General features: G+C 48.6%; 1 protein-coding gene across 2 annotated transcripts; it reads left to right on the plus strand.

Annotated features, from left to right (window-relative positions):
- The first annotated feature begins 322 nt into the window (after nucleotides 1-322).
- On the plus strand, nucleotides 323-5600 carry FXYD2 (FXYD domain containing ion transport regulator 2). 2 transcript variants are annotated; one of them, XR_008327837.1, is made up of 6 exons: nucleotides 323-391; nucleotides 2153-2191; nucleotides 2987-3061; nucleotides 4598-4634; nucleotides 4766-4868; nucleotides 5398-5600. XR_008327837.1 is itself a non-coding variant. In XM_053367564.1 (6 exons), exons 1-5 carry the CDS (start codon nucleotides 382-384, stop codon nucleotides 4794-4796), a joined length of 192 nt encoding a protein of 63 aa, XP_053223539.1. In that variant the 5' UTR covers nucleotides 323-381; the 3' UTR covers nucleotides 4797-4802; nucleotides 5398-5600. The 2 variants fall into 2 exon arrangements, 1 of the variants encoding a protein (XP_053223539.1); XM_053367564.1 differs by having other exon boundaries at nucleotides 4766-4802.
- Nucleotides 5601-23375: the final 17775 nt, after the last annotated feature.

Raw genomic sequence — 23375 nt, forward strand, 5'->3', positions numbered from 1 at the left:
CACCACAAGGGTAATCTAGTCCAACTCCCTGCAATGCAGGAATCTTTTGCCCAGTGTGGGGCTCCAACCCACAAGATGCTTTTAAGTAAACACATCAAGGCCCTTATTTGCCCACTTGTGCACAGATGGCCACAGTGAGGCAACTGCTGCTGGGCATCCTCTGCCTGGTCACTTTGGTCCTCTCCTCCCGTGGGCAGTCCAGGCCCCTCCTTTTCCCGGCCGCCCTCCGCCCCTCCCTCCGCAGCTTCACCTTGTGACTGCCCGGGCTAAACATTAGACGGGCCCTATTAATGGTTAATAGAGCCTTGTCCCCGCCGCCCCTTAAGGGACGCTCCGCTGCCTCTGCCTCTCCAGACGCCCTCTGGCCGCGGCAGCTGAACGATGGCAGACGGTAAGCGCTCCTCCCCGCCCCTGCTTGGCCGGCTGAGCAGAGTTGCTCTCCCTCGGGGCGAAGAGACAGAGAGGGTCCTGCATCCGTTCTCCCCTCCCTCACGCGCCCCCAGCGCAAAATCCTAACTCAAGTAGCAGAAGAAAAATGCTGGAAAGCAAAGCAAATACCCCTCCCTATGGATTCTTTGCCCATCTTAGACCCTGCTGGAGGGCGAAGCTGTGTCGTTCTGGTGGCCTCACCTGAAAAAGGACATTGTAGAGCTGGGGAAAGGATCAGCAAAAGGGCAACCGAAAGGATCAAGGGGCTGCAATAACATTTGGGTGTGTTTTTTTTAGTTTAGAGAAAAGGCGAGCAAGACTTCTCTTAAGATAGGGGTGCATAAGATGATGTGTTATAAGGCTTCATTTTTTGTTTCATCAGCTTGTAAATCGCCTTGGGTATTGTAAAATAGAAAGGCGGTATACAATTTAAAAGTGAAATGAAATGACGGCGTGGAGAAAGCGAACAGGGAGATACTCCATCTGTCATAACACTAGAACTCCTTGGTATCCAACCAAGCTGAATGTTGGAAGGCTCAGGACAGGCGAAGGAGTGTTGCAATTCGCTCCCCAAGCTGTAGTAAGGGCTTTGGATTGCTTTAAATCCATTTGGATGGCTTTAAAAGAGAATTAATTAGACAGACTCCTGGGGGAGAAGGCTGTTAAAGTCTGCTAACCCCATCCCTCTGTTCTCCCTTCACTGTCGGAGGCTGTGTGCTCCTGAGTCCCGGTTGCTAGAAACCTCGGGAGGGGAGAGTTGCTGTTGCACTTGGGTCCTGCTTGCATTGGGACGTCTGGTTGGCCACTGGGGGAAGGGATGCTGAAGGAGATGGGTCCCCGCTGGCTGGCCCAGCTGCTGTAGGGCTCGTCTTGCATTTCTTGTTCCTTGGGTCTGAGGGGGTTGGTGCACAATGACACTGAGTCTCTAGTGGTCCACGCGCTTTCCTTCGGTTCCCACAACCGCAGCAGCACCCCTAGGAATGGGGCAGCTTTGACTTTGGCGCAGGATCCCACCATGCTTTCCGGATTCAGAGTCCTGTCCTCCCTCCGGCTGCAATGGAGAAATCCTGGGGTTATAGGGAGAGTTCCCCACGCCCCAGAGTTTCCTTTCGAGTTTCTTCTTCCCCTAGAACTGAGCCCCAGGCACTCATGGGGGGGGGGCTTTTGCCCGCCTTGGCAGTGCTCTGCTCGGCGCAGCTTCCCTACTTCTGTGGGACAAGCGGGTGATAGAAGCAGAGCATCGTAGGCTTGGAAGGGACCCCGATGGTCATCTCGTCCAACCCCCTGCAATGCCGGAATTTCAACTAGATCATACATGGCAGGTGGCCATCCAACCTCTGCTTAAAAACCGCCAAGGAAGGAGAATCTACCATCTCTCGTGGGGGTCAGTCCCTTCATTTCCCTCCTCACTGGACGGGCGGCAATTAGGGGGTGGAATTAGCCACGAAGAGGAGCAGGGAAGCAGTGTAGCCTGAAACAGCTGGTGGGGTCCTCCGGCAGAAGCAGCGCGGCCAGTCTTTCCCTTCGGCAGGAGAAAGTCCAGCTCCTTTCCCCAGTATACAGGCGCCGCGGTAGGAGGAACTTCTTCGGCCAAGGACTCCAGAGCTCGGCTGGAAAGAAGCCGTTGCCGCCGACGCAGCTCTCGGGTTCCACCGCCCAATGGCTCCAAGTGCTGCCGCGGGAGCTCAGAGCCTGACTTTCCCTTCTCCTTTTTCTCCTCCAGAAAGGCTCCCCGAGACCGCGGTTGACAAATTCTCTTACGGTAAGGAAAGGGAGTGAGTGGGGAGGGGGGCTGTGTTAAACTTACGGCTCGCTTCCTACAGTAAGGGGTGGGGTGTGTGACGCCCAATCCCATATGGCAAAGCCTAGAAAATATTTTCTTTGGGTTGGGTGCAGATCCAGCTTAAACCATGGTTATACAGTGGTACCTCGGGTTAAGTACTTAATTCGTTCCGGAGGTCCGTTCTTAACCTGAAACTGTTCTTAACCTGAAGCACCACTTTAGCTAATGGGGCCTCCCGCTGCTGCCGCGCCGCCAGAGCACGGTTTCTGTTCTCATCCTGAAGCAAAGTTCTTAACCCGAGGTACTATTTCTGGGTTAGCGGAGTCTGAAGCGTATGTAACCTGAAGGGTATGTAACCCGAGGTACCACTGTATTTGCAATTGTTTGAAAGATGAAACAAAGGCAGCAATACTTTCAAATGCAATAAACAGACCAACAGTGCCATACATTGTACCACCAGAGTCATGCACAATACATTCCCTGTTGTTATTAAAGTCATAAAGTTTGGGGTTGGAAAGTGAGGGTTGTATGTCTTTCCACTTCCTCCCAAATTTGTTCTTTTCCCTTTCCCCTGTAAAGTATCAAAACCTGCTCCACTCCCCCAGCTTCAGAACTGGCAGAGATGTAGCAGCTAATTGCTCTGTTGAATTCCCCTCTAACTTAGCCAGGGAGGGGAGGCTCCCAAGAAAGCTGATGCTCAGAGCCAGAGGGACTCCCTGCAATTGCTGCATTGGTTTAGATTAACTCTCTGTCTCCCCCTCTTTCCCTCCTGAGATTATGAAACCATTCGCAATGGGGGCCTGATCTTTGCGGTTGTGGCCTTTCTGATTGGACTTGCCATCATCCTCAGTAAGTACTGTATTTTTTTCTGGGGTGGTGGTGAGCAGTGGCCTTGTCTACATAATGGCAGAGGGGAGTGTAGACCAGAGGAAAGAGAGTGCCAAAGTGGGGTGGGTGTCTCTGGGGGCAGAAAGGAGGAGGGAGGGAGCAGCTTCTTTCCTCGCCCAGCTCAACAATAAGCAAACTGGTGACGGAGCCCCTGACCTACAAGACGTTACTCAGCATGCTCCTGAAGTGTGTTCACAAAGGCCCATGCAAATGGGTGTATGGGGTGGGCACCACGCCTGCTGCTTGTGGGAAAGAGGAGTGGTTTTTGAGTGCAAAAGTCCCTCCCTTTGGGTGCCCCGTGCCCCTTTCCCCACCTTCCTGCTGTCATTACCCCAGGGATCTGCTGTAGGAAAATTCCAGCAGCCCTTGTGATCCAGTGGAACTTCCCCAGAGGAAGATTTCTCTATTTGGTCACAGGTGCTCCTCCAGCCCCTCCCTACCCCACAGCGAGAAAGTGAACTAGGGGGGCGGGGTGCCTGTTCCCCACCTCTCCTGAAGGTAGATCTGCTGTGGCCTGTTAACACACACCCAGGCTCCAGGCTTGAGTGGGGAGGGGGGAAAGGTTCTGGTGAGCTTCAGCCCTTGTCTCACACTTGACCAATCCAGAGACTGAAGCCCCACATGAAAAATTAAGTTCAGCAGGTAAAGCTTCTTCTGTCACTTATTGTTATCTCTATGCCAGGAAAAGCTTCACCTGCTGGATCTCAGGAGCAGGAACAGAAAAGGAGAGGAAGGGTCCTACCACAAAGCAACTCCCCTTCCTACCAAATCCCAAGAAGGATCCTCCTGCCTGCCTGAGTGGCAGTTACCGTTTTAGCCACCCCCCACCCCCAGGCTCTTTGACCTGCTTGTGATGCCATTCCCAGTCTGTGGGTCACTGCAATGTCAGAGGTCCCCTATCCTGCTGTTAAAGAGTTAAACACTTCCCCCCTCACATAGTCACAAACACACTTCTCCATCCCTGAGCTCTGCTAGATTTTTATCTCAGTGGAAAGTTCCAGTTCTGCAGCAGCACATGAAATTCAAGGCTCGGCCAGTGTTGGCAGGTCGTGAGAGGGTGGCAGGCCACCCTGCAATGGAGCATCAGGAAGATAAGATGTGGGGAGGGCCACAGGGTGGGCCAACCAGTGTTCTGCCATGGAGAGATTTGGGGATTGTTTTCCTGGCAGTGGCAGGCCTTGTCAGATTTCAGCAGCGCCCTGTGTAAAGCCAAAACTTGGTGCCTCTGCCTCTCGCCTTCCATTCTACATCATAGTTGTGGTGCTGCCTGCAGTGCCTGCAGTGCCCCCTGCACCCAGTGCGGTCAAACCAGTTGCACTCTCCTAAATCTGCCTCTGTTCCTGGGCTAAGTGGGGGTGGGAAGAGTGAGGTTATGGGGCAGCAGCAGGCTGTAAAGAAAACCTTGAGGAAAATATGGGTTGGAGGGGGGTGCCCACCGTGGGGGAAGGCAGGGCACTCTTGTTTGTCTGAGGCCTCATCCTGTCTCTTTGATTCCAGGTCGGCGTTTCCGCTGTGGAGGAAAGAGGAAGCGAAGGTGGGTGCAATTTTGTCAGGATTTCCCCCCTGCCCCATCCCTTCTCTGGGCACAGGCTGCATGAAAGGCAGTCTGCGGGGCACCCAGATCATGTTAATGGAGGTATGGTCTTCTCCCTTTCCTTTTTCTAGGCAAGCAGATGATGAAGATGACGCAGTCTGAACTCTGGTATGTTTGCTGAGGGGCCTCAGAGGTGCCTTTCCTCTGGCAACAGCTTGAAGGGGCTCTAGCCAGGTACCGCCCCTTGACCAGAGGGGTCCTTTGGGAAGGGAAGCCTCCAATGAGGGGTCTCCTTCCTTGCCCTTGCTGGTCAGTTGCTCATCTTGGACTTCACTGCTGCTTGTTGCAGACCTTGTTCTCCAGGGCCATGCCAGGCCTTCAAATCAGTCACACATGACCCAGTCCCAGACTAGGAGATCAATTTCTGGACCTGGGAATGTGGTCATCCTGAGTCATCCCAGCTCAGGGAAGGAAATTTCCCCAAGGCTGTGCAAGGAACATGCCCCCTGGAAAGACTCCACTAACACCAGAGCAATTGCCCTCTTTTTATGGATTCTCTTATCTCTTTATACTGCCCTGCCAGAATACTTGGCGCCTCACAGAGCTGCAGGAGCAACAATGGAAGATCTCTGCTCTCAAAGAACTTCTAAAATTGAGTCATGGGGGAAGCAACAGACATGGAGGGAAGGATGGTGGGGGCATGTATAGCTTGCTTAAGGGTGGTTCACCAACATTTTATGCCTTCCACTCTCCCCCTTTGCAGCACTCCTCTGACCAGCCGATGAGGTCCCTGCTGAGCCAAAGGGATAGGCCCATCACAGCAGCCAAATCTTTTGCACTCGACAAATGAACAGAGCAGCTTTCTGATTTCGGAGCTGCACCCAGTCTGCCTGGAATTCTCTTTCTGTAAAACAGATTGCTTTCTTCTGTGCTTTATTTAATAAAATGTCCATTAGGGAAGAATGACATTTGTTGTGTTGTTTGTGCAGAAGGGGGGGGGGCTCTTGATCCAATTTCTCTACCTCCTCTCCATTTGTTCCAGATGTGTCCAGGTCTGGGGCCATCTCAATCCTGACCCCATCATGGCCACTGGGCACAAGGGCTCCTTGGCTGAGAAGCATCCCTCAGCTCACTGGGAGCAGCACCAGTTCTTGCTACCATATAATGAAGAGCAGTTGGCATCACCTCCCCTCCTGTACCAGGTACACTGGAGGAAGTGTGTGCAGGCCAAGATCCCAGCTTTGCCAGGTGAAAAGGCATTTATTTCTCTTTCTCCCTCTTTTAGTTGTTTGGGGAGGAGTCATAGCTCAGTGAGGGAGCACCTGCTTTGCATGCAGAAGGTCGCAAGTCCTCACTAGTATCTCTAGGTAGGGTTGGGAATGTCTCCTGACCCCTTCCTGAAACCCTGGAGAGTTACTGCCAATCAGCATCAATGGTATTGAGCTAGATGGACCAACGATCTGACTCAGGATATATATATTTTTTAATAAAATTTTTTATTAGTTTTTCAACATATAATATAAGACAATACAAACAACAAACTCTGACAAACAAACATAAAACATGTATAATTTCAAAAAAAAAAAATTTTCCATATACCCAATTTCAACGACTTCCCCATGCCTCCCTTTTCTGCATCCCTGTTTTAAACTTTTTTTCAGCAACCCCTGGTCCGAATTACTTATAAATTCCTTTCTATAACCCTTTTCTTTCCCCTTATCCAATCATATCTCTGCAAATCTGCTAAACTTTACCCATGACATTTTAACACTCAATAATTTTACAAGAATTTAAGATAAAATTTAAATTTCTTCCAGTCTTCCTCCACTGTCTCTTTCCCTTGGTCACGGATTCTGCTCGTCATCTCTGCTAGTCCCATATATTCAATCACCTTCGTCTGCCACTCCTCCAGCGTGGGTAGTTCTTGTGTCTTCCAATACTTTGCTAGTAGAACTCTTGCTGCTGTTGTAGCATACATAAAGAACGTCCTGTCTTTCTTTGACACCAATTGGCCTACTATGCCCAGGAGAAAAGCCTCTGGTTTTTTATGAAAGGTACACTTAAGCACCTTCTTAATTTCATTATATATTGTTTCCCAGAAGACCTTAATCCTTGGGCACGGATCTGACTCAGGATAAGGCAGATTCCTGTTTCTGAGTGATGCCCAATTGGATTGTGACTTCTGTGGGCTTATTGGGACTGAACTTTCAGAGCAGCCAAAGCTGTGTTAGTGTATGTGGTAGCACAAGCAGCAGTGGAGATTCTTGGGAGCACCTTAAAACAGCCTTCCCAAACCTGGTGCCGAACTGCCCAACTCATAGCAGCAGCAGCAGCAGAAGGAGGAATAGCTGATAGTCAGCAATGATAACGGGAGTTGCCGTTCTAAATACCTAAAGAGCAGGCTGGGAAAGAGTTTTTATTATATAGTAAATCAGATAAAGTGGACTCCAGTCCACAAAATCTTATTCATAATAAATGTGGAATAATCTTTATTCTGAGACGAGATATTGTGTTTGCTTATCAGAGTGAATCTACACTATAAATCTAGGATTCACAGAAGAAGTGAAGAGGAAAATTTGTGGGTAAAACTTCCTAAAGCAAAACCCACACTGCACGCATACATACTGCCAGCTCTCAGGTGGTTCTCAGACATTATTATTTTTGCTGGATGCCTATAGAACATATAGGCCTGCTGGCCGGGTTAGGGAATATGCTGCTGCCTCCTCTCTACACAGAGAATGAGCAGGGACTGCAAAGAAAACTGCCAGTAGCAGAGCAGCTATAGAAGCAACCCAAACAATGTGTTTAGGGCACTAGTGAAGCAGCCAGGTGTGCTCCAGAGAAATCCCTCAGCAGGATCCCTTGCAATGTCAGACAGGATGCTCATACTGGAATCCTGTACTCCTTGTGCGGAAGGTGTTTGTGTGTTTCCCTGTAATGGCACCTCTCTCCCCTCTGCCACCCCCCTCCACATTTGAAACTCCAAATGACAAACTAGTCTGGCCGGGCCTGGCAAAGATGGGGTGGTGCTGCCACCTGGTGTCTGCCACTCTCCCAACAGCTGTGTCCTTAGGTTTTCAAGCAAACTGACAAAAGCAGGAGCCTGCTTTGTGACATTCTTTCCAAATGGAGCTTGTGCAGAAATTCCAATGTGTGTGCTGTCCTCCATGACCAGCCTTTGGCAACATGTCACCAACACTCCCCCCTTCCATAAAGTGTGAAATGTACTGTAGTTGGATGAGAGCGATGTCTCTGGGCCACCTTGAGCAAGCTAGATGGATAGCTTAGGGTTCTAGGTTCTAGCCCCATATTGGGTAAAGGTTTCCTGCATTGCAGGGGTTCCTTCCAACTCTACTATTCTATGATTCTAAGCAACCCACTCAATTGCATCTTAAATCTTGGTACCTGAGCTTCAGATGAGCATGAGGTTTAGAACTGCATATTCAGGCCATTGCCCGACACCCAAATGGCTGTTAATGGCTGGGCACTAAACATATGCATGTTGGGGGCAAGATACAGTACTTTGGGTGGGTGGGATAGATCTGGTCCTTACAAAGAAGCATTTCCCCCCAAAGAGTTGGAAGGAGGAGTGCAGAGGAGACACAGCTGAGATACTCACTGCAAATGTTCCTGTGGATAGAATTCTAACAGAAAACTCCTTGTGATAAATGGAGCTGTTTGTGATGGAAATGCTGATGGGTCAGTTGCCTGGTCACAGCTGCACTTCTCTGCACATGTGGGCCCCTTGGCTGGTCTCCTGCTGCAGCTTTTCTGTTGCAGACTGGGGTGGAAAAGAGGACCGAGGCAGACAGCATAGACTGATGGTGAACTGCAGGAGAGCCGCCTCCTCCTCCTGCCCCAGGACATTTTGTAGGCTGAACCAAAGGAGAGGAGTGGCCATTGACTCTCACTTCAACTTGAGTAATGGGGTGGCACAACACCCTCCAGTGTACATGGATGGCAGGAGGCCCTTTTAGGAGGTGCCTGTAGCACACATGGCTCATATTTTCAATGGATGGACCCAGTAGTGGGTCAAGGCCTGATCCAAGTTGGATCACAACAGAGGCACTACCACCATGCAAATATATGGTAAAAGATTAAGAGATGGGTCCCCAAATGGATGTGTGGGTAAAAAGCAGGTCCTGGGTCTGGAAAGGTTGGGGATAACGTGGCCTAAGGGGTTCAGGAAGAATGGATGTGTGTTTTTGTTTATTTGTGTGTGTGTGTGTGTGTGTGTGTGTGTGTGTGTTAGAGAGAGAGAGAAAGAGAGAGAGAGATGGCTGCCACCTAACTTCTGCTGCCTGAGGCAAATGTCTCTCTCTGCCTAATGCTTGGGCCGATGTCATCTGCACAGCTATTGAAAAGGCAGAGGACTCTCCCTTTTTGCATCAGGTTAGAACAGAAGCTGCCTTCTGCTGAGCCAGACTACCGGTCAATCTAGCTCAGCACTGTCTATGCTGGCTGGCAGCATCTCTCCAGGGTTTCAGATGGGATTTTCTCCCAGTTGGAGATGCCAGAGATTGAACCTGGGACCTTCTGAATGCAAAGTATGTACTCTACCACCTAGCTACAGCCTTTTCTGAAGATTTCCGACACTTCTGAGCGCAATATACTAACTTGGAAATAGGCACATTTACATGAACAACTGGTGCTTCAACAGTGTGTGTGTTTGTGGGTGTGGGTGTGAAAAGCCAAGCTAGGCCCACTGCACCTTCCTTCTGATCCTCCTACCTGCTCTATCAACAGACGTCCTTCCTATCAGCCTTGCTAGCCAGATGGAGGCTCAACATTCAGAGTCAGTCTACCTCTGAATGACAGCTTCCAGGGACAAACAACAAGGGATGCCTCTGGTCCTTATGCCCTGTTTGCAAACTTCTCAAGTGATATTTGCCTGGCTACTGCAGGGAACAGTATACAGACGAGGTGGGGTCTGAGTACCACAACATCAAAACATTCATTAACCAAAAAGAAGGTCATAGGAAAGGAAATTCATTTCCTTCCCACCTTTCCTGCCAAAGAGAGAAGATGCCTCCTTTGTTACCATGATGCCAGTATCATCTCCTCTGGCCTTTAACCCTCATAGCCAATGAGCCAGCCAGCCAGCCAGCCACTTCTTCTTCAGTTCCCTTCCAGCCACAAACTCCCAGCTCAACCTTCAGCTTAAAGAGGTGCACAATTTAAAACATGCTTTCTCTGACCTCCAGAGCTGGGGTGAGCCCCAGGCCACCCTGAGATGCACAATGGAATGGGGTGTGTCTGTGTAGCACTCAACAAGGCTCTCTGGTGGCTGGCAGGGAGGAAACCCTTTTACCACACCTTCCAGAGTGGCGCTGGCTCCAACTTAAAGGTAAAGGTAAAGGACCCCTGACAGTTAAGTCCAGTCACGAACGACTCTGGGGTTGAGGCACTCATCTCCCTTTACTGGCTGAGGGAGCCGCCATTTGTCTGCAGACAGTTTTTCCGGGTCATGTGGCCAGCATGACTAACCCGTTTCTGGAGAAACCAGAGCAGCATACGGAAACGCCGTTTACCTTCCCGCTGGAGCGGTACCTATTTATCTACTTGCACTGGCGTGCTTTCAAACTGCTAGGTTGGCAGGAGATGGGACCAAACAACGGGAGCTCACCCCGTCGCGGGGATTCGAACTGCGACCTTCCGATCGGCAAGCCCTAGGCTCACTGGTTTAGACCACAGCGCCACCTGCGTCCCTCCAGGCTACAACTTAGAACTCCTAAAACTCCATACTAAATTAAAAAGATCGCCCCATGTATACACAAACTGAGTGAGGTAACAAACCATGTGCTATGATTAGGGAGGCTACAGCGGCCCTATGGTTTCCATTGGCAGACTCTCCCACTAAGTTCATACAGAAGCTTTTAGATGTGTGAAACAAAGGATTGGTGTTCAGCTGAGGGCCACTAGAGGTCAGCCTGGGTATACATTTTGCCCAGGAGTCCCTACCACCCCCCCCCCCCCCGTCTCAGACATTCTCCCCTTGTAAGCTGGCCTCTGCTTCCTTGACTCCAGATCCATCCTTCTCCAGGACATTTTCAACAAAACTTATGCTGGGAATGCTGGCCTTCTATACATACGCTGGAATGCCTTAAAATTTTACAAAACAAAAATTTTTTTTCCTTCCAGTAGCACCTTAAAGACCAACTAAGTTAGTTCTTGGTATGAGCTTTCGTGTGCATGCACACTTCTTCAGATACAGAAGTGTATCTGAAGAAGTGTGCATGCACACGAAAGCTCATACCAAGAACTAACTTAGTTGGTCTTTAAGGTGCTACTGGAAGGAAAAAAATTTTTTGTTTTGACTATGGCAGACCAACACGGCTACCTTTCTGTAATTAAAATTTTACCTTATTTTTCTGCAAAGTTTTGAACATTCATATAAACGTGTCCTCTTCTGAGCACTAGCCTTTTGTAACAAGGTGTGGGGCAGTAAAATGCAGATGGCAGGCAAATTTTAAAATCAGCAAGGGCAATCCCTGCTTGCCGAGGAACAACTAGGAATGTATACCGTATTTTTCGCCCCATAGGGCGCACCGGCCCATAAGGCGCAACTAGGTTTTTTTTGGGGGGGGAATAAAGAATTTCTTTTTATTTCCCCCCCAGGCGTGGGGCTGGGGCGGGGGAAGCCCGAGCTTCCCCCGACCCCAGCCTCCAGAACAGGCTGCTATCCTCAGGGATGCAGGCAGCTCTCCGCAAGCCGTGGGAGCCCAGCGCCAAGTCACACCGGGCTCCCACGGCTTGTGCAGAGCTGCGCGAAGCCCGAAGCCTGGGGCGCGCTGAGCTCAGCGCGCCCCAGGCTTTGGGATGTAGGCAGCTCTCCGCAAGCCTAGGGAGCCTGGCGGGAACTCCCGTGGGCTCCCAAGGCTTGCGGATAGCTTCCTGAAGCCTGGAGAGCGAGAGGGGTCGGTGCGCACAGAGTCTGCATTCGCTCCATAGGACACACACACATTCCCCCTTCATTTTTGGAGGGGGAAAAGTGCGTCCTATAGGGCGAAAAATACGGTACTCTGAACACACCCAATTGCAGCAATAGATTTACCTGCCCCATCACTGATATCAGGTGTGGGGGAGGTAGGGGAAACGAGGACCCTTGGTAGGCCTAATTTGGCCCCAAGCCCAATTGTTCAGGTATTTGGGGTGTGGTGCCATCAGCATGACACCTTCTCTCCTTTCTGTATCATTGCAGGGAGTCTCTCGAAGTCACTGCTTGGCTTCCTTGCTGTGCAAAGGAAGGGAGTGTAAATAACATGGAGAATTCACAAACTATGAATTGCAAATTATAAGCTAGGCACATTATGTTATCCAGAGCTTCTTAAAGTTTGGTTTATATATTCAAACAAGAGCATTAACAAAAGGAGATGAATATTCAAATTTTTGTGTACTTGTCACCATCCTGCTTCTAACCAGGAAGGGGAATAGGTGGTTCCCGGAGCAGGTTGCCTTAATGCAAACTTGGTATTTGCTATAGAGAAAAGAGCAATGCATTAGATGAGGAGTATTGGTCTAATCTGTACCCTAAGCAAGGAGGGCAGGAGGAAGGCGTGATTTGTTCTCTGACCTTGTCATAGTTAAAGCAAGTTCCATGGGGTGCATTTCTCAAGGGGTGGGCAAAGTTTCAGAGATAGATACATCCATTGAGCAAGCAAACTGCTGGCTAAATATCTCTGAGGTTTCTCTGCAGGGATGGGAAGTGATGTCACTGATCAGAGGTGCCAACTTGAATAAAATATTGGGGGGCAGGCAAGCCCCGCCCTGCATATAGATCACATGATGTAGTGCACACACACCATTTGAATGGCAACGCTATTGAACTTTTGATGGACCCAGCCTCCTCTAATATTTTTGAAGGGGCGAAGACCCTTTAGCCCCTTGGAGTTGCCTCATATTCACTGATGGAGTCATTAGTGAATCATTATAAATACAGTATTTGGCAATGGTAACAAGGGTGCAGAAGACTCCATCCCCAAAGTGGAAATTGTCTGACACCGCCCCCCCCCCATGTCTATTCTCCAGGAGAGGCAACCCTGCCCCTGAAGCTAATAACAAACCCAATTCTATATACAAGAAACGGGGGATGACTTATTAAAACTGGATTTTCCCCTTCATCTACTAGTTGATCCAAAATAATGTGTGTGCCTTCTGAGAATTCGATGTGCCATCAAAACCGAACTGTCCTAAGCATGAGAATGTCACTGTCTCAAAAATAATAAGGGATCATTTCCCCAGGTGGCTGCAGCCTCAAAACAAAGATTCCTTTCCACGCTCCAAATGTGGCCAGTTCTCTGCATCCTCTTTTGCTCATCTTCCATCCATGCTTGGGCCCCACATCATCCCTCTAATCCACATAGATGGGGCGGCCCACTTGCTGGGTCCTTTGCTGCTTGAAGTGAACAGATTAATGGGGCTGAAAAGCCTTGGCTGGATTTCCTAAGCGGGGTGGGGGGTGGGGAGTGCTGTCTGGGAACCAGATGGCACGCAGCACAGCATTTGCGTTACCCTATCCACCTCAACTTGCTTCCTACCCACAAGCTGCTCTAGTGTCAATAGCAGGTGAAGTGAGCAGCCCAGGGAGGGTGTGTGTGTGTGTGCCCCATTGCAGACCAGCCAGGTGGGGCTCATGTGAGCCACAAACTCTGTGACCTGATACCTCCTGAGACCATCTGTCCAGGATCAGCAACTAAACTCAAAGATGAGCGATCATTAGGGTTCAACTGGAAGAAGCCAAACTAATCTCCTTGTAGAGGGGGCCCTGGGGACCTGAGAGCTGACGGAGAGGGGCAGAGTGCCAGGGGTCAAGCCACATACACAGCAATGCCTCCCCCCAAATGCCTATCCATTTAAAGTTTACAAAACCAAGCCTCACCCTAGAAGTCAAAGTAGGACAAGATATTTAAAGTGCATAATTGGAAAGATGGTACCTCTTGAGAAAAAACTATAATACACAGCTTTTGGCTGGTGTTGTTGTTGTTTAGTCGTTTAGTCACGTCCGACTCTTCGTGACCCCATGGACCAGAGCACGCCAGGCACTCCTGTCTTCCACTGCCTCCCACAGTTTGGTCAGACTCATGTTTGTAGCTTCAAGAACACTGTCCAACCATCTCGTCCTCTGTCGTCCCCTTCTCCTTGTGCCCTCCATCTTTCCCAGCATCAGGGTCTTTTCCAGGGAGTCTTCTCTTCTCATGAGGTGGCCAAAGTATTGGAGTCTCAGCTTCACAATCTGTCCTTCCAGTGAGCACTCAGGGCTGGTTTCCTGAAGAATGGATACGTTTGATCTTCTTGCAGTCCATGGGACTCTCAAGAGTCTCCTCCAGCACCATAATTCAAAAGCATCAATTCTTCGGCGATCAGCCTTCTTTATGGTCCAGCTCTCACTTCCATACATCACTACTGGGAAAACCATGGCTTTAACTATACGGACCTTTGTTGGCAAGGTGATGTCTCTGCTTTTTAAGATACTGTCTATTTGGCTGGTGAGCCTATGCTAATTCTCAAGAGCCAAACAGCTTTGGATCTCTAGGGGAGTATGTGCCTTAGCTTATTTCTTCCCTGTGCCCACCCCCCAACTGCTGAGGCTCTTTCAGAGTCCCTATAAATTCACTCACAAATTGTGCCAACTGAATTTGGGGGAGGGCCATGGCTCATTGAAAGTGTATCTGCTTTCCATTCAGAAGGTCCTGGTTCAGTCCTCAAGGAGAGACCCCTGCCTGAACTCCTGGAGAGCCACTGCCTGTCAGTGTAGATATAATTGAGCTAGAGGGACTTGCAGTCTGACTTTGTATATGGCGGCTCCTGATATTCCTTAGAGTTCCATTCAAATTGTGTAGGAAGAGTGACATGCACTCTGGAAGTAATCCAAAGTAGATGTGGGCTTAGTGGAAACACAATTTCTTTCTCCTACACACACACACACAACTCAACACTAAGGTGCTGGGCTGTACAATGAAGTGGCTAAGTTTGCTGGAGTTTGCTGAATTTGTCAGGGTGGTTAAAACAAAAAGGGATTGTGAGAATGTCCAAAAGAGAACACAATAGAACTCGGGAATATGCAGTGAAGCAGAGTGTTGGCTATCAGTGACTACTAATCACAATGGCTAAGCTGTACCTCCAATGGTACCAAATAGTATGGGAAACAGCCCTACTAGTAAAATTAACCAATAAACTGAAACTGACACGGGGACAAACAGAAGAAGACACCTTCACCCTGGGATGGCTCCCCTTTATCACATACACAGCCCAACAAGACAATGACAATAACCCACCAGCAAAATACAAATCAATATGGCTAACCTGATCCAAAACACCCACCCACCCCACTCACACATGAAAACAAAGATCACCACAGCCAATCACAAACAAACAACCACACCATAGGCCAACCCCAACCTCTCTCACCACCAAAGAAACACAAATGAACAGCAGAGAACCGGCACGAGCAACGCTGACACGAAACCCTACATACATTAAGCAAAATAGAAACATCGCCACCCGACCCCCCCATCTTCCCCCCTCCACCCCTTCCCCCCCCAATGTCTCAACAAATGAAACTGATTTGTAAAAATGTTACATGGAAAAAATACGAGAGACATTATACATACTTCTGTAAAATAAGAAAATCTTTAATAATAATAATAATAATAAAAAAAACACTGTTTGCTGGAAACTGCAGGAGGGGAGAGTGCTGTTGTGCTCAGATCCTGCTTTCAGGCTTCCCAAGGGCAGGATGCTGGACTAGGTGTTTTTATATTCTTAATATTTCCTCCTCTTCCTCCTCCTCCTGGCTTTGAAAGACTACTCTGAAGCTGCTTTGAATTCAGTGGTGGCACTGACCATGACAACACCCCCTTGCCATCCCCCTTCTAAGACTACACAACAAAAAAATAACTTTTGAACAATGCAGAGATTTATGACTTAATATCAAGCCAGTCTTTTTCTCAATACCCCACCAGCACCAGGACCCCACCAGCACAACTGCTTTGGCTAACAATCAGTCTGATGAACAGTTCTGGGGAATCCAAAGTTTGCTCACTATTTTGTGGTGTTTTTGTTGGTCCTAATAATGCAACTTTGGATTTTTTAAAAAATAAAAGTGGCAGTGTAACCCTCAAGGATGCATGCTAATGCAACCTGCCCTCTTCCTCTGCTCAGCTTCTTTGGTAGGTTTTTCTGGCAGGGGAAAAAAAGTTTTTCTTTGGCCTACCAAAGACTGACAAATAGCACCAGGAGACAAGGATATCGATGCCTCTGCTCTGAAATACGTGGTGCTACTTTGCCCCAGCCTGTTTCTGCCCCGTGGGTTTGGATGGGATTTTGAAAGGAAATACTGAGCTAAATAGTGATGTATGGAAGTGAGAGCTGGACCATAAAGAAGGCTGATCCCCGAAGAATTGATGCTTTTGAATTATGGCGCTGGAGGAGACTCTTGAGAGTCCCATGGACTGCAAGAAGATCAAACCTATCCATTCTTAAGGAAATCAGCCCTGAGTGCTCACTGGAAGGACAGATCCTGAAGGTGAGGCTCCAATACTTTGGGAGAGAAGAGAAGACTCCCTGAAAAAGACCCTGATGTTGGGAAAGATTGAGGGCACAAGGAGAAGGGGAGGACAGAGGACAAGATGGTTGGACAGTGTTCTCGAAGCTACCAGCATGAGTTTGACCAAACTGTGGGAGGCAGTGGAAGACAGGAGTGCCTGGTATGCTCTGGTCCATGGGGTCACGAAGAGTCGGACACGACTAAACAACTAAACAACAACACTGAGCTAAAAGGGTTAAAAACAACTTGATAGTGCTTTAAGGAGCTAGCTAGCTTAGCACCCCCTGCTACTTACTTAAGGGGAAGTAACCCAAGGCTGGAGAGCCCGAGTTATGTTTTGCATGACCCGCCCCACTCTCCTCTAGGGAACAAACATCCTTTGCTAGGCAGCTACACGACATCGTCAACAAAAGGTTGTTTTCGCTGTGCTCCTTCCGTTTCCCCCCTCCAATTGCAGAAAATCCTGCTTTTTTGAAAGCGGTACATTCCACGTGGATCGCCTCGGCGCCGAGCTAGTCTTCCGGCTTTTAAAAGCAGTGAGGTCCTTGGACGTGGAAGCCTCTTTCCGGGCTAAGCAGTTATAGCCAGGTGGTGGTGTATTAAATCAACCTTTTAACATGTGCTTGTGTTCATAGGCGCCGACTCCATGGGGCTTGAGGGGGCCCGAGCCCCCTCAAAAATTCGTTTGGGGGGGCTCCGCCCCCCCAATAATCTCCGGCGCCCCTCCAGCAGAGCGCCATCGCCGCCCCTCCCCCAGCCCAAAATGCACAGGGGGGGCGGGCTGCATGCCTCCTGCCCTCCCTCCCGAGCAAAAGCTCCACCCAATTTCCTTTGGAGCTGATTAATAGGCGCAGCACGCTCTCCCCTATTCGCTCACGAGGAGGCGGCGCCACTTTATTTGCATATTCATGAGCTTATTTATTATTCATGAGCTTTCCCGGGCCCCCCCAATATTTTTTATAAGTCCGCGTCGCTGCTTGTGTTTATTATTGTTTTAAAATAATAACTTATTTGCACAAAATGGCTCAAACGAAAAAGCATTTTAGTGCAAAGTTAACAACTGATTTTTACACACACACCCCATGCTGCCTTTTGGTCCTTCTGATTGGTGCCACCACTGTGTTAACCCCCCCCCCGCGGAGTCTTTTAATTTCTTCTGCTTTCTAACATCGAACTAGTAGCGCTGAAATTATGAAAAAAGCATTTCAGTGCAAATTGCCAAAATAATTTATTTAGAAATGGATGAAAAGTGACTTTAAAACATGGGATGCGGAGGTGAGCTTCCCTTCCTCGCCCACCCAGCAAGGTGACACGCAATAGGGGAGATGGGGTACACCGGGATGAACACGTAGGGTACACGTCGGGATTTTTGTTAGGGGGGCAGGACTTTTGTTAGGAGGGGGGCAGAACCGATGTGATTGGTACGTTAGTTAATTATTTCTATTGTTTTACTTCATGGGGGGGGGGCAACTGCCCCCTGCTCCCCCTTGGCTACGCCCATGAGTCTATTGCAGATCTGCACGCAGCTTCCAGAGGAAAAGCAACGACCCTGGAATGAGCCCCGTCTGGAAACCCCCTTCGAAAGCCAACCCGGGAGCGCATTGTCTGCCTGCCCAGCGCTCAGCGCGCGCGGAGCTTTTGTCTAAGGTGCAAGGGGGCAGGGGCGAGAGCTGCTCCGATGCCCTCAGCTGTGAGGCTTTGGCATAGGCACGATTAATTGGTCAATTTCTATCATATTCTTCCTGCTTCTGTAAATTAAATGCAGCTTTTTGTTTTTCTTGGAAGGAAATAATTAATCCCCCACCCTCCTGAGGAGAGGCCATCTGCCCCAGCCTCCTGCCTCTGCCGAGCGTTTGAGCCTCAGCCCTCTGGGGGAGGGGATTAGATCTGGAGACGGAGGCTGCCTCTCGTGGAGCGCCAACACCTTCCGCCCCAGGTCTCAAAAGTGCTTTGCAAACATTCATTTATTCCGCCATGGAAGACCTAGCAGGGTTCTGTGTCGGGCGCAGATGGGGAGAGCGAGCGAGGGAGCGAGGGAGGGAGGGAGGCGCCATCTCCCCTGCCAGCGATCGTGGCCCAGAGATGCCCAGAGCCCCTTGTCATCGTGTGTACCTACTCCATTTCATAGGGGGTTAAAGTTACCACAGCTCCCTATAGGAAAGGAGGTATCACTGGAACTGGACACCAGAGAGAAACCAAAGAAGAGAATGGCTTTGAAAGGAGACGCCTCTTCTCCTCAGATGACACCTTCTGCCAAAGCCTAGGGAACCTGAGAGATACCAGAGCAGTGCACAAAAGCAGCATATTAAAGACCCGCTGTTTCCAGCTCTACCTCTTAATCCAAGCTAGGAATCAGTAGCCAGCAAGGTTGGGTCTTAAAGATGGCATCAAACACTCATCACAATTGGTGCCTGCCTCCTTTCAGAGGTGAGGGAGCTCCAGAGAGTTGGTTCCTCCACAGAAAAGGCATTTCCTTGGATTGCTGCTTACACTTGATGGGACAGCCACCTCTGATGATCTTAGCAATTGGTCAGGTCTATTAGGGGAGAAGGTGTTCCTTCAGATATCCAGCCTCCAAGTTGTACAGAGTTTCGTGTCAGCAAGAACACCTAGAATTTGGCTCAGTAAAAAAAATGGTAGCCAATGCAGCTCCTTCAGAACTGGTAAAATATGGTTGTGGTAGGCTACTCTGTACAGCACTCCAGCCACCATGTTCTGTGTTACCTGCAGCTTCCCAACAAGAAAAGGTAAAAGGCACTCCTAGCCATTAAGGACAGTTATGCCTTCATTGATAACAATGGTGCTATTGGAGGAGGAAGATGCTAAAGACGACGGTGGTTATTCAGCTGCAGTTGTTCTTGGAGGAAACAATGCAGGTTTTGGGCTCTTGAACCTTGCTGTACATTGTTTGGACTCCCTGCGGCATTGAGCTTGGACCATTGCCTAATCTTGTCTCTGGACTATGTTCTGGACTGATTTCCTGTGGCCTTTTCTCTCTCTGCCCTGCCCATTTCTACCTTCTGGGTTGATCCTGGTGCATAGAGATCAACAAGATGGGGTATTGTTTAAGGGCTGTTGCTGGGGTCAAGATGCTTAATTTTGGAAATGTGTGATTTTCCCTTTCACCTAGCTTCTTCTTCTTTAACATCAAACAATCCATTGATAATCCATTGATAAGTCTTATGTGATTTAATGAGCATATTGTTTATATGACTATTTAAATTTTGTTATACCTTGTAATTGTTAGTGAATTATCTTATGAAAACTTCGTGATGTGCGAGCTGCTTTGAGCATGGCTTAACATGGAAAAGCAGCTCATAAATAAACAATGGTGATGACGGCGACAGTGTCATGCTTTTCCTTGATAGGCTGGGAAGGCCTTGGTTGTTGCACACGTCAGCACCAATGTAGGGTGCCGAGTCTACAAAAGGTCTGCTTGAATGGAACGGAACCGACTGCTGGCACTCAATAGCAAAAAAAGGTAGCAGACGAGCTTTTAAATTTGACTCCAGGGAAAAGCTTGCAAGATCTGGGGAGCATTCAGTTCAGGAGATATTGAGCAAAAATGTTCATGATTGTCCAAATGAAGGTGGGGTGGAACTAGGCAGTGAAAGAGCACTGTAGGAAGACATGATAGCCATTCAACATTCTATAAGATATATTGTTCTATTCTCAGCTGCACTAGACGGGCAATGTTCCCATCTGAGCACAGCTCCTGGACTCTGCCAGGCCCCTCTCTCTTGGACAACCTCAGAGACAGGAGTGGGGTTTCCTACAGTGTTTTAGGGACTGTGGTGTTCTCCTAAAGTAGTATGCAACACATCCTCTTCTGGGAATGCCCTTTGCAGCCCAGTCAAGGCACAAGTGAGCACCACCTCTCAGTCTTCAACTTGCTCTGCTGCTATTCTTCAGGGATATCTGGCACTGCCTGTCCTGGACTCAGAGACCTTTGGCATGCAGAAGAAGAATGAGAAAAAAGATACCTGCCTCCGGAGAGTCATTAGCCCAGAATTGACCAGCTTATCTCTGTTCTCCTCCTGTTAACCACAGAACACTTTGTGTCCAATTATAGTAAATCAAAGATGAGTTTATTAAGGATAGTGGAGACAGTTGAATAGGCAAAGGGGGAAATGGAGCAGTAGCACTGCAACGAAAGATAGAGGAAAGCAGCTCCTTCCTGACCCTTGAGAGCTGCCTTGCCGTATCAGGTCGAGGATGGTCCATTTTGCTAAGGTTGCTGTTTCCAGCAGAGGCCAGCCACAAGATCACGGGAAGCCCCCCAGCAGGGCATGAAGACCACAGGCCTCCTCCCACTGATTGTTCCCCAGACGTGGCATTTAGATGCAGACTTCTTCTGAACATGGAGGCTCCATTAGCCATTGATAAGACATTGACTCTCTCAGGAATTTGTCTTTTCCTTTTCAAAAGCCATATGAGGCACAATTCAGACCCTGCCAGAGTCTCGTGGGAGCTGCTTATCTCTGGTCTAATTCTGCACTTTTCCAGGAAGAGGTACAAATGCATTTAGAATACTTTTTGATTTCAAATGGGCTCTTAAAACTATTTTACCCTGATCAATGTTTTTAGTTACAGCTTTTGTGGCTGATAATGGCTTTTACGTTGCTGTTTTTACTGCAGGTGTGCTATTATTGGGATTGTTTTTAGTTTGTCTGACTTACTCTTTTACTTGTAAGCTGCCTTGGGTTTTGTTTCATCATAAAAGGCAGGGGATACCTGTCAAAATAAACACATAAATAAAAATACAAAAAGTGATAATGTTCCGTCTGTTCTGGTGTTGCCCATTCTCCTCAGGGCCAGAGATGCTGGTGCAGGCAGGAATGGCTTCCCTCTCTTGACAAGGGTACACAGATGCTCTGGCATGGGGCTACAAAAGCATGTCAAGCAGCAACTCCCATGCAGCTAAAAGCTAGTGGTTATCACTATACCTTGTGACAGTGAACCAACCTTGCAAGTTGTTTGATGAAGTCATACTCCCCTGTGCCCCCCCATTGCAAACCTGCCACAAATAAATTTTGGTGGTCACCCCTCATTTTTTGAGGGAGAAAAACATCTCTGCCATTCTTTACACCACTACTAGAGAGCTTACACACCTGTTCAACTGCACCCCCATCCTAGTCATATTTAATCTAGAAAACATAAAGAGTCCCACATGCTAGTTCGTTGGCTGTTGAGAGGAGGATAAAGGTCCTGGGCATTATAGCATGGTAAAAGGGACTGCTCTTTCACCCAGAGACAGCTCCACAAGGGCTGACTAGCTGCTGTTGCAGAAGATATAGGCCGTGGCTGGGGAACTGAATACAGTGGTACCTTGGGTTACATACGCTTCAGGTTACAGACTCCGCTAACCCAGAAATAGTACCCCGGGTTAAGAACTTTGCTTCAGGATGAGAACAGAAATCGTGCTCTGGTGGCGCAGCAGCAGCAGGAGGCCCCATTAGCTAAAGTGATGCTTCAGGTTAAGAACAGTTTCAGGTTAAGAACGGACCTCCGGAACGAATTAAGTACTTAACCCAAGGTACCACTGTATGGCCCTTCAAGTCTATCCCTCTGGCCCTCAGGTCACATCCCTCACTGGCCCTGCTTCACACCCCAAGTATTTTGCATGGCTGGAATGTGTCCTTTAATTCTGCAATGCCTCTTGTGCAGAACTGTGTGCAGAAGTGAGCCAACTGTACAAAGGTAACATTTGCATTTGTTGCTCTAGTCACTTTTGCCCCATCATTCCCGCCACTGGTATATGTGTGGTCACTGGTAGGTTACCAGAAAGGAATGTGGCCTTCAGGCTGAAAAACGTTTCCCACGGGAAGCAAGGCAATGGAAGAATCAGATGGGACACATGGTATGCCTAGACAGTCTCTCCAGGAGGACTTACTTCTGCCAGACAAGGGGTGGCTTCCCAGAGGTGGGGAGAAGAAGAGGAGGAGGAATGGCGCTCCCCAGGAGTAACAGCTTGTTGGAAAATAGCCTTTTTTACCTGGATACTGCCCCACCCTAAAATGGGCTGCTCAGACTGTTCCATGAAAGAATGAGGCTGCACTACAACCTGCAGCTCCTTCAGGGCTGAGCAGGCAGATTTTGGAGGCTCTTCAGACTGTTGTCCACAAAAAGTTTTTGCCAATAAATCTGCAGGCTTAAATCCTGCTGCTGTTTTCTCCTTGAGATGAAATGCAAGTTCTCAGTCCGTGATTTCTTTCAAGTTGCCATGGGCAACTTTAATATTTCACGGCAAATCTTTTCTGCTCCATAAGGGGGTTGGGGACAGGGGTGCCAACTTGAATAAAATATTGGGTGTGTGTGTGTCAGGTAAGACCTGCATGATCAATCACCCACCCCATTTTAATGGCAATGTCTATCAACTTTGGAGGGGCCCGGGCCCCTCAAGTATTTTGAGGGACACCGAAGGGAGCTCGACCCCTAGGAGTTCGCTCCTATGACTGGGGAAGTCAAGCCTCTTGGACATACAGAGTCTCCTCTATTGTACTATCTTTGGTACCAGAATTCAACACATTTGCTACGCTGGCATTCATCATTTTTAACATTTCAGGAATAGAAAAAGGATTCACACTCCCTCCTACTTTCCAGCAAAGCCTGAAAGACACCCAGGAATGAATCCAGCCTCTAAACTGAGAAAAGGAGGATGCCACAACCAAAAAGGCCATGATGATGAGAACATCAGAAGAGAATTCTTGCATCAGACCAAAGGTCTACCTGGACCTGCATCCTATTTTCCATAGTGGCATATGGGAAGTTCACAAGCAAGACATGAGCATCACAGTGTTTTCTTGATGCTATTCCCAAAGCAACTGCAATGCAGATACATGCACCCTCTGATACTGGAGGTAGTATATAGCCATCCTGGATAGTAGACTTTGATAGCCCTGTCTTTCATAAATTTGTCTAATTCCCTTTTAAAGTGAAGTTGGTGGCCATTACTATATATTGTGACAGTGAATTCCATAGTTTAACAATGTGCTGAAAGAAGAACTACTTGCAGTGCACAGTTCTAGCAATTTCTCCAGTTTCCATGATGTTCTCCTTTGAAAACCAGGCTCTTCAACTGCCTCATTTAGGCTCATAGGCTTCTGGCATTAGTATATAAAACAACGATACAGGTCCCTTTCCCACTGTCTATGGCACCCCCCCCCTTTGGCTTCTTTGACTGGCTATCATATCTG

Source organism: Podarcis raffonei, chromosome 15 (assembly GCF_027172205.1).
Source record: "Podarcis raffonei isolate rPodRaf1 chromosome 15, rPodRaf1.pri, whole genome shotgun sequence".
Lineage (NCBI taxonomy): Eukaryota > Metazoa > Chordata > Lepidosauria > Squamata > Lacertidae > Podarcis > Podarcis raffonei.

Bases quoted from the DNA above. Each gene is read 5' to 3' on its own strand.
- FXYD2 (XM_053367564.1), top strand. The intron at 2,192-2,986 runs GTAAGGAAAGGG...TTCCCTCCTGAG, and splicing joins GGTTGACAAATTCTCTTACG to ATTATGAAACCATTCGCAAT. The intron at 3,062-4,597 runs GTAAGTACTGTA...CTTTGATTCCAG, and splicing joins TGGACTTGCCATCATCCTCA to GTCGGCGTTTCCGCTGTGGA.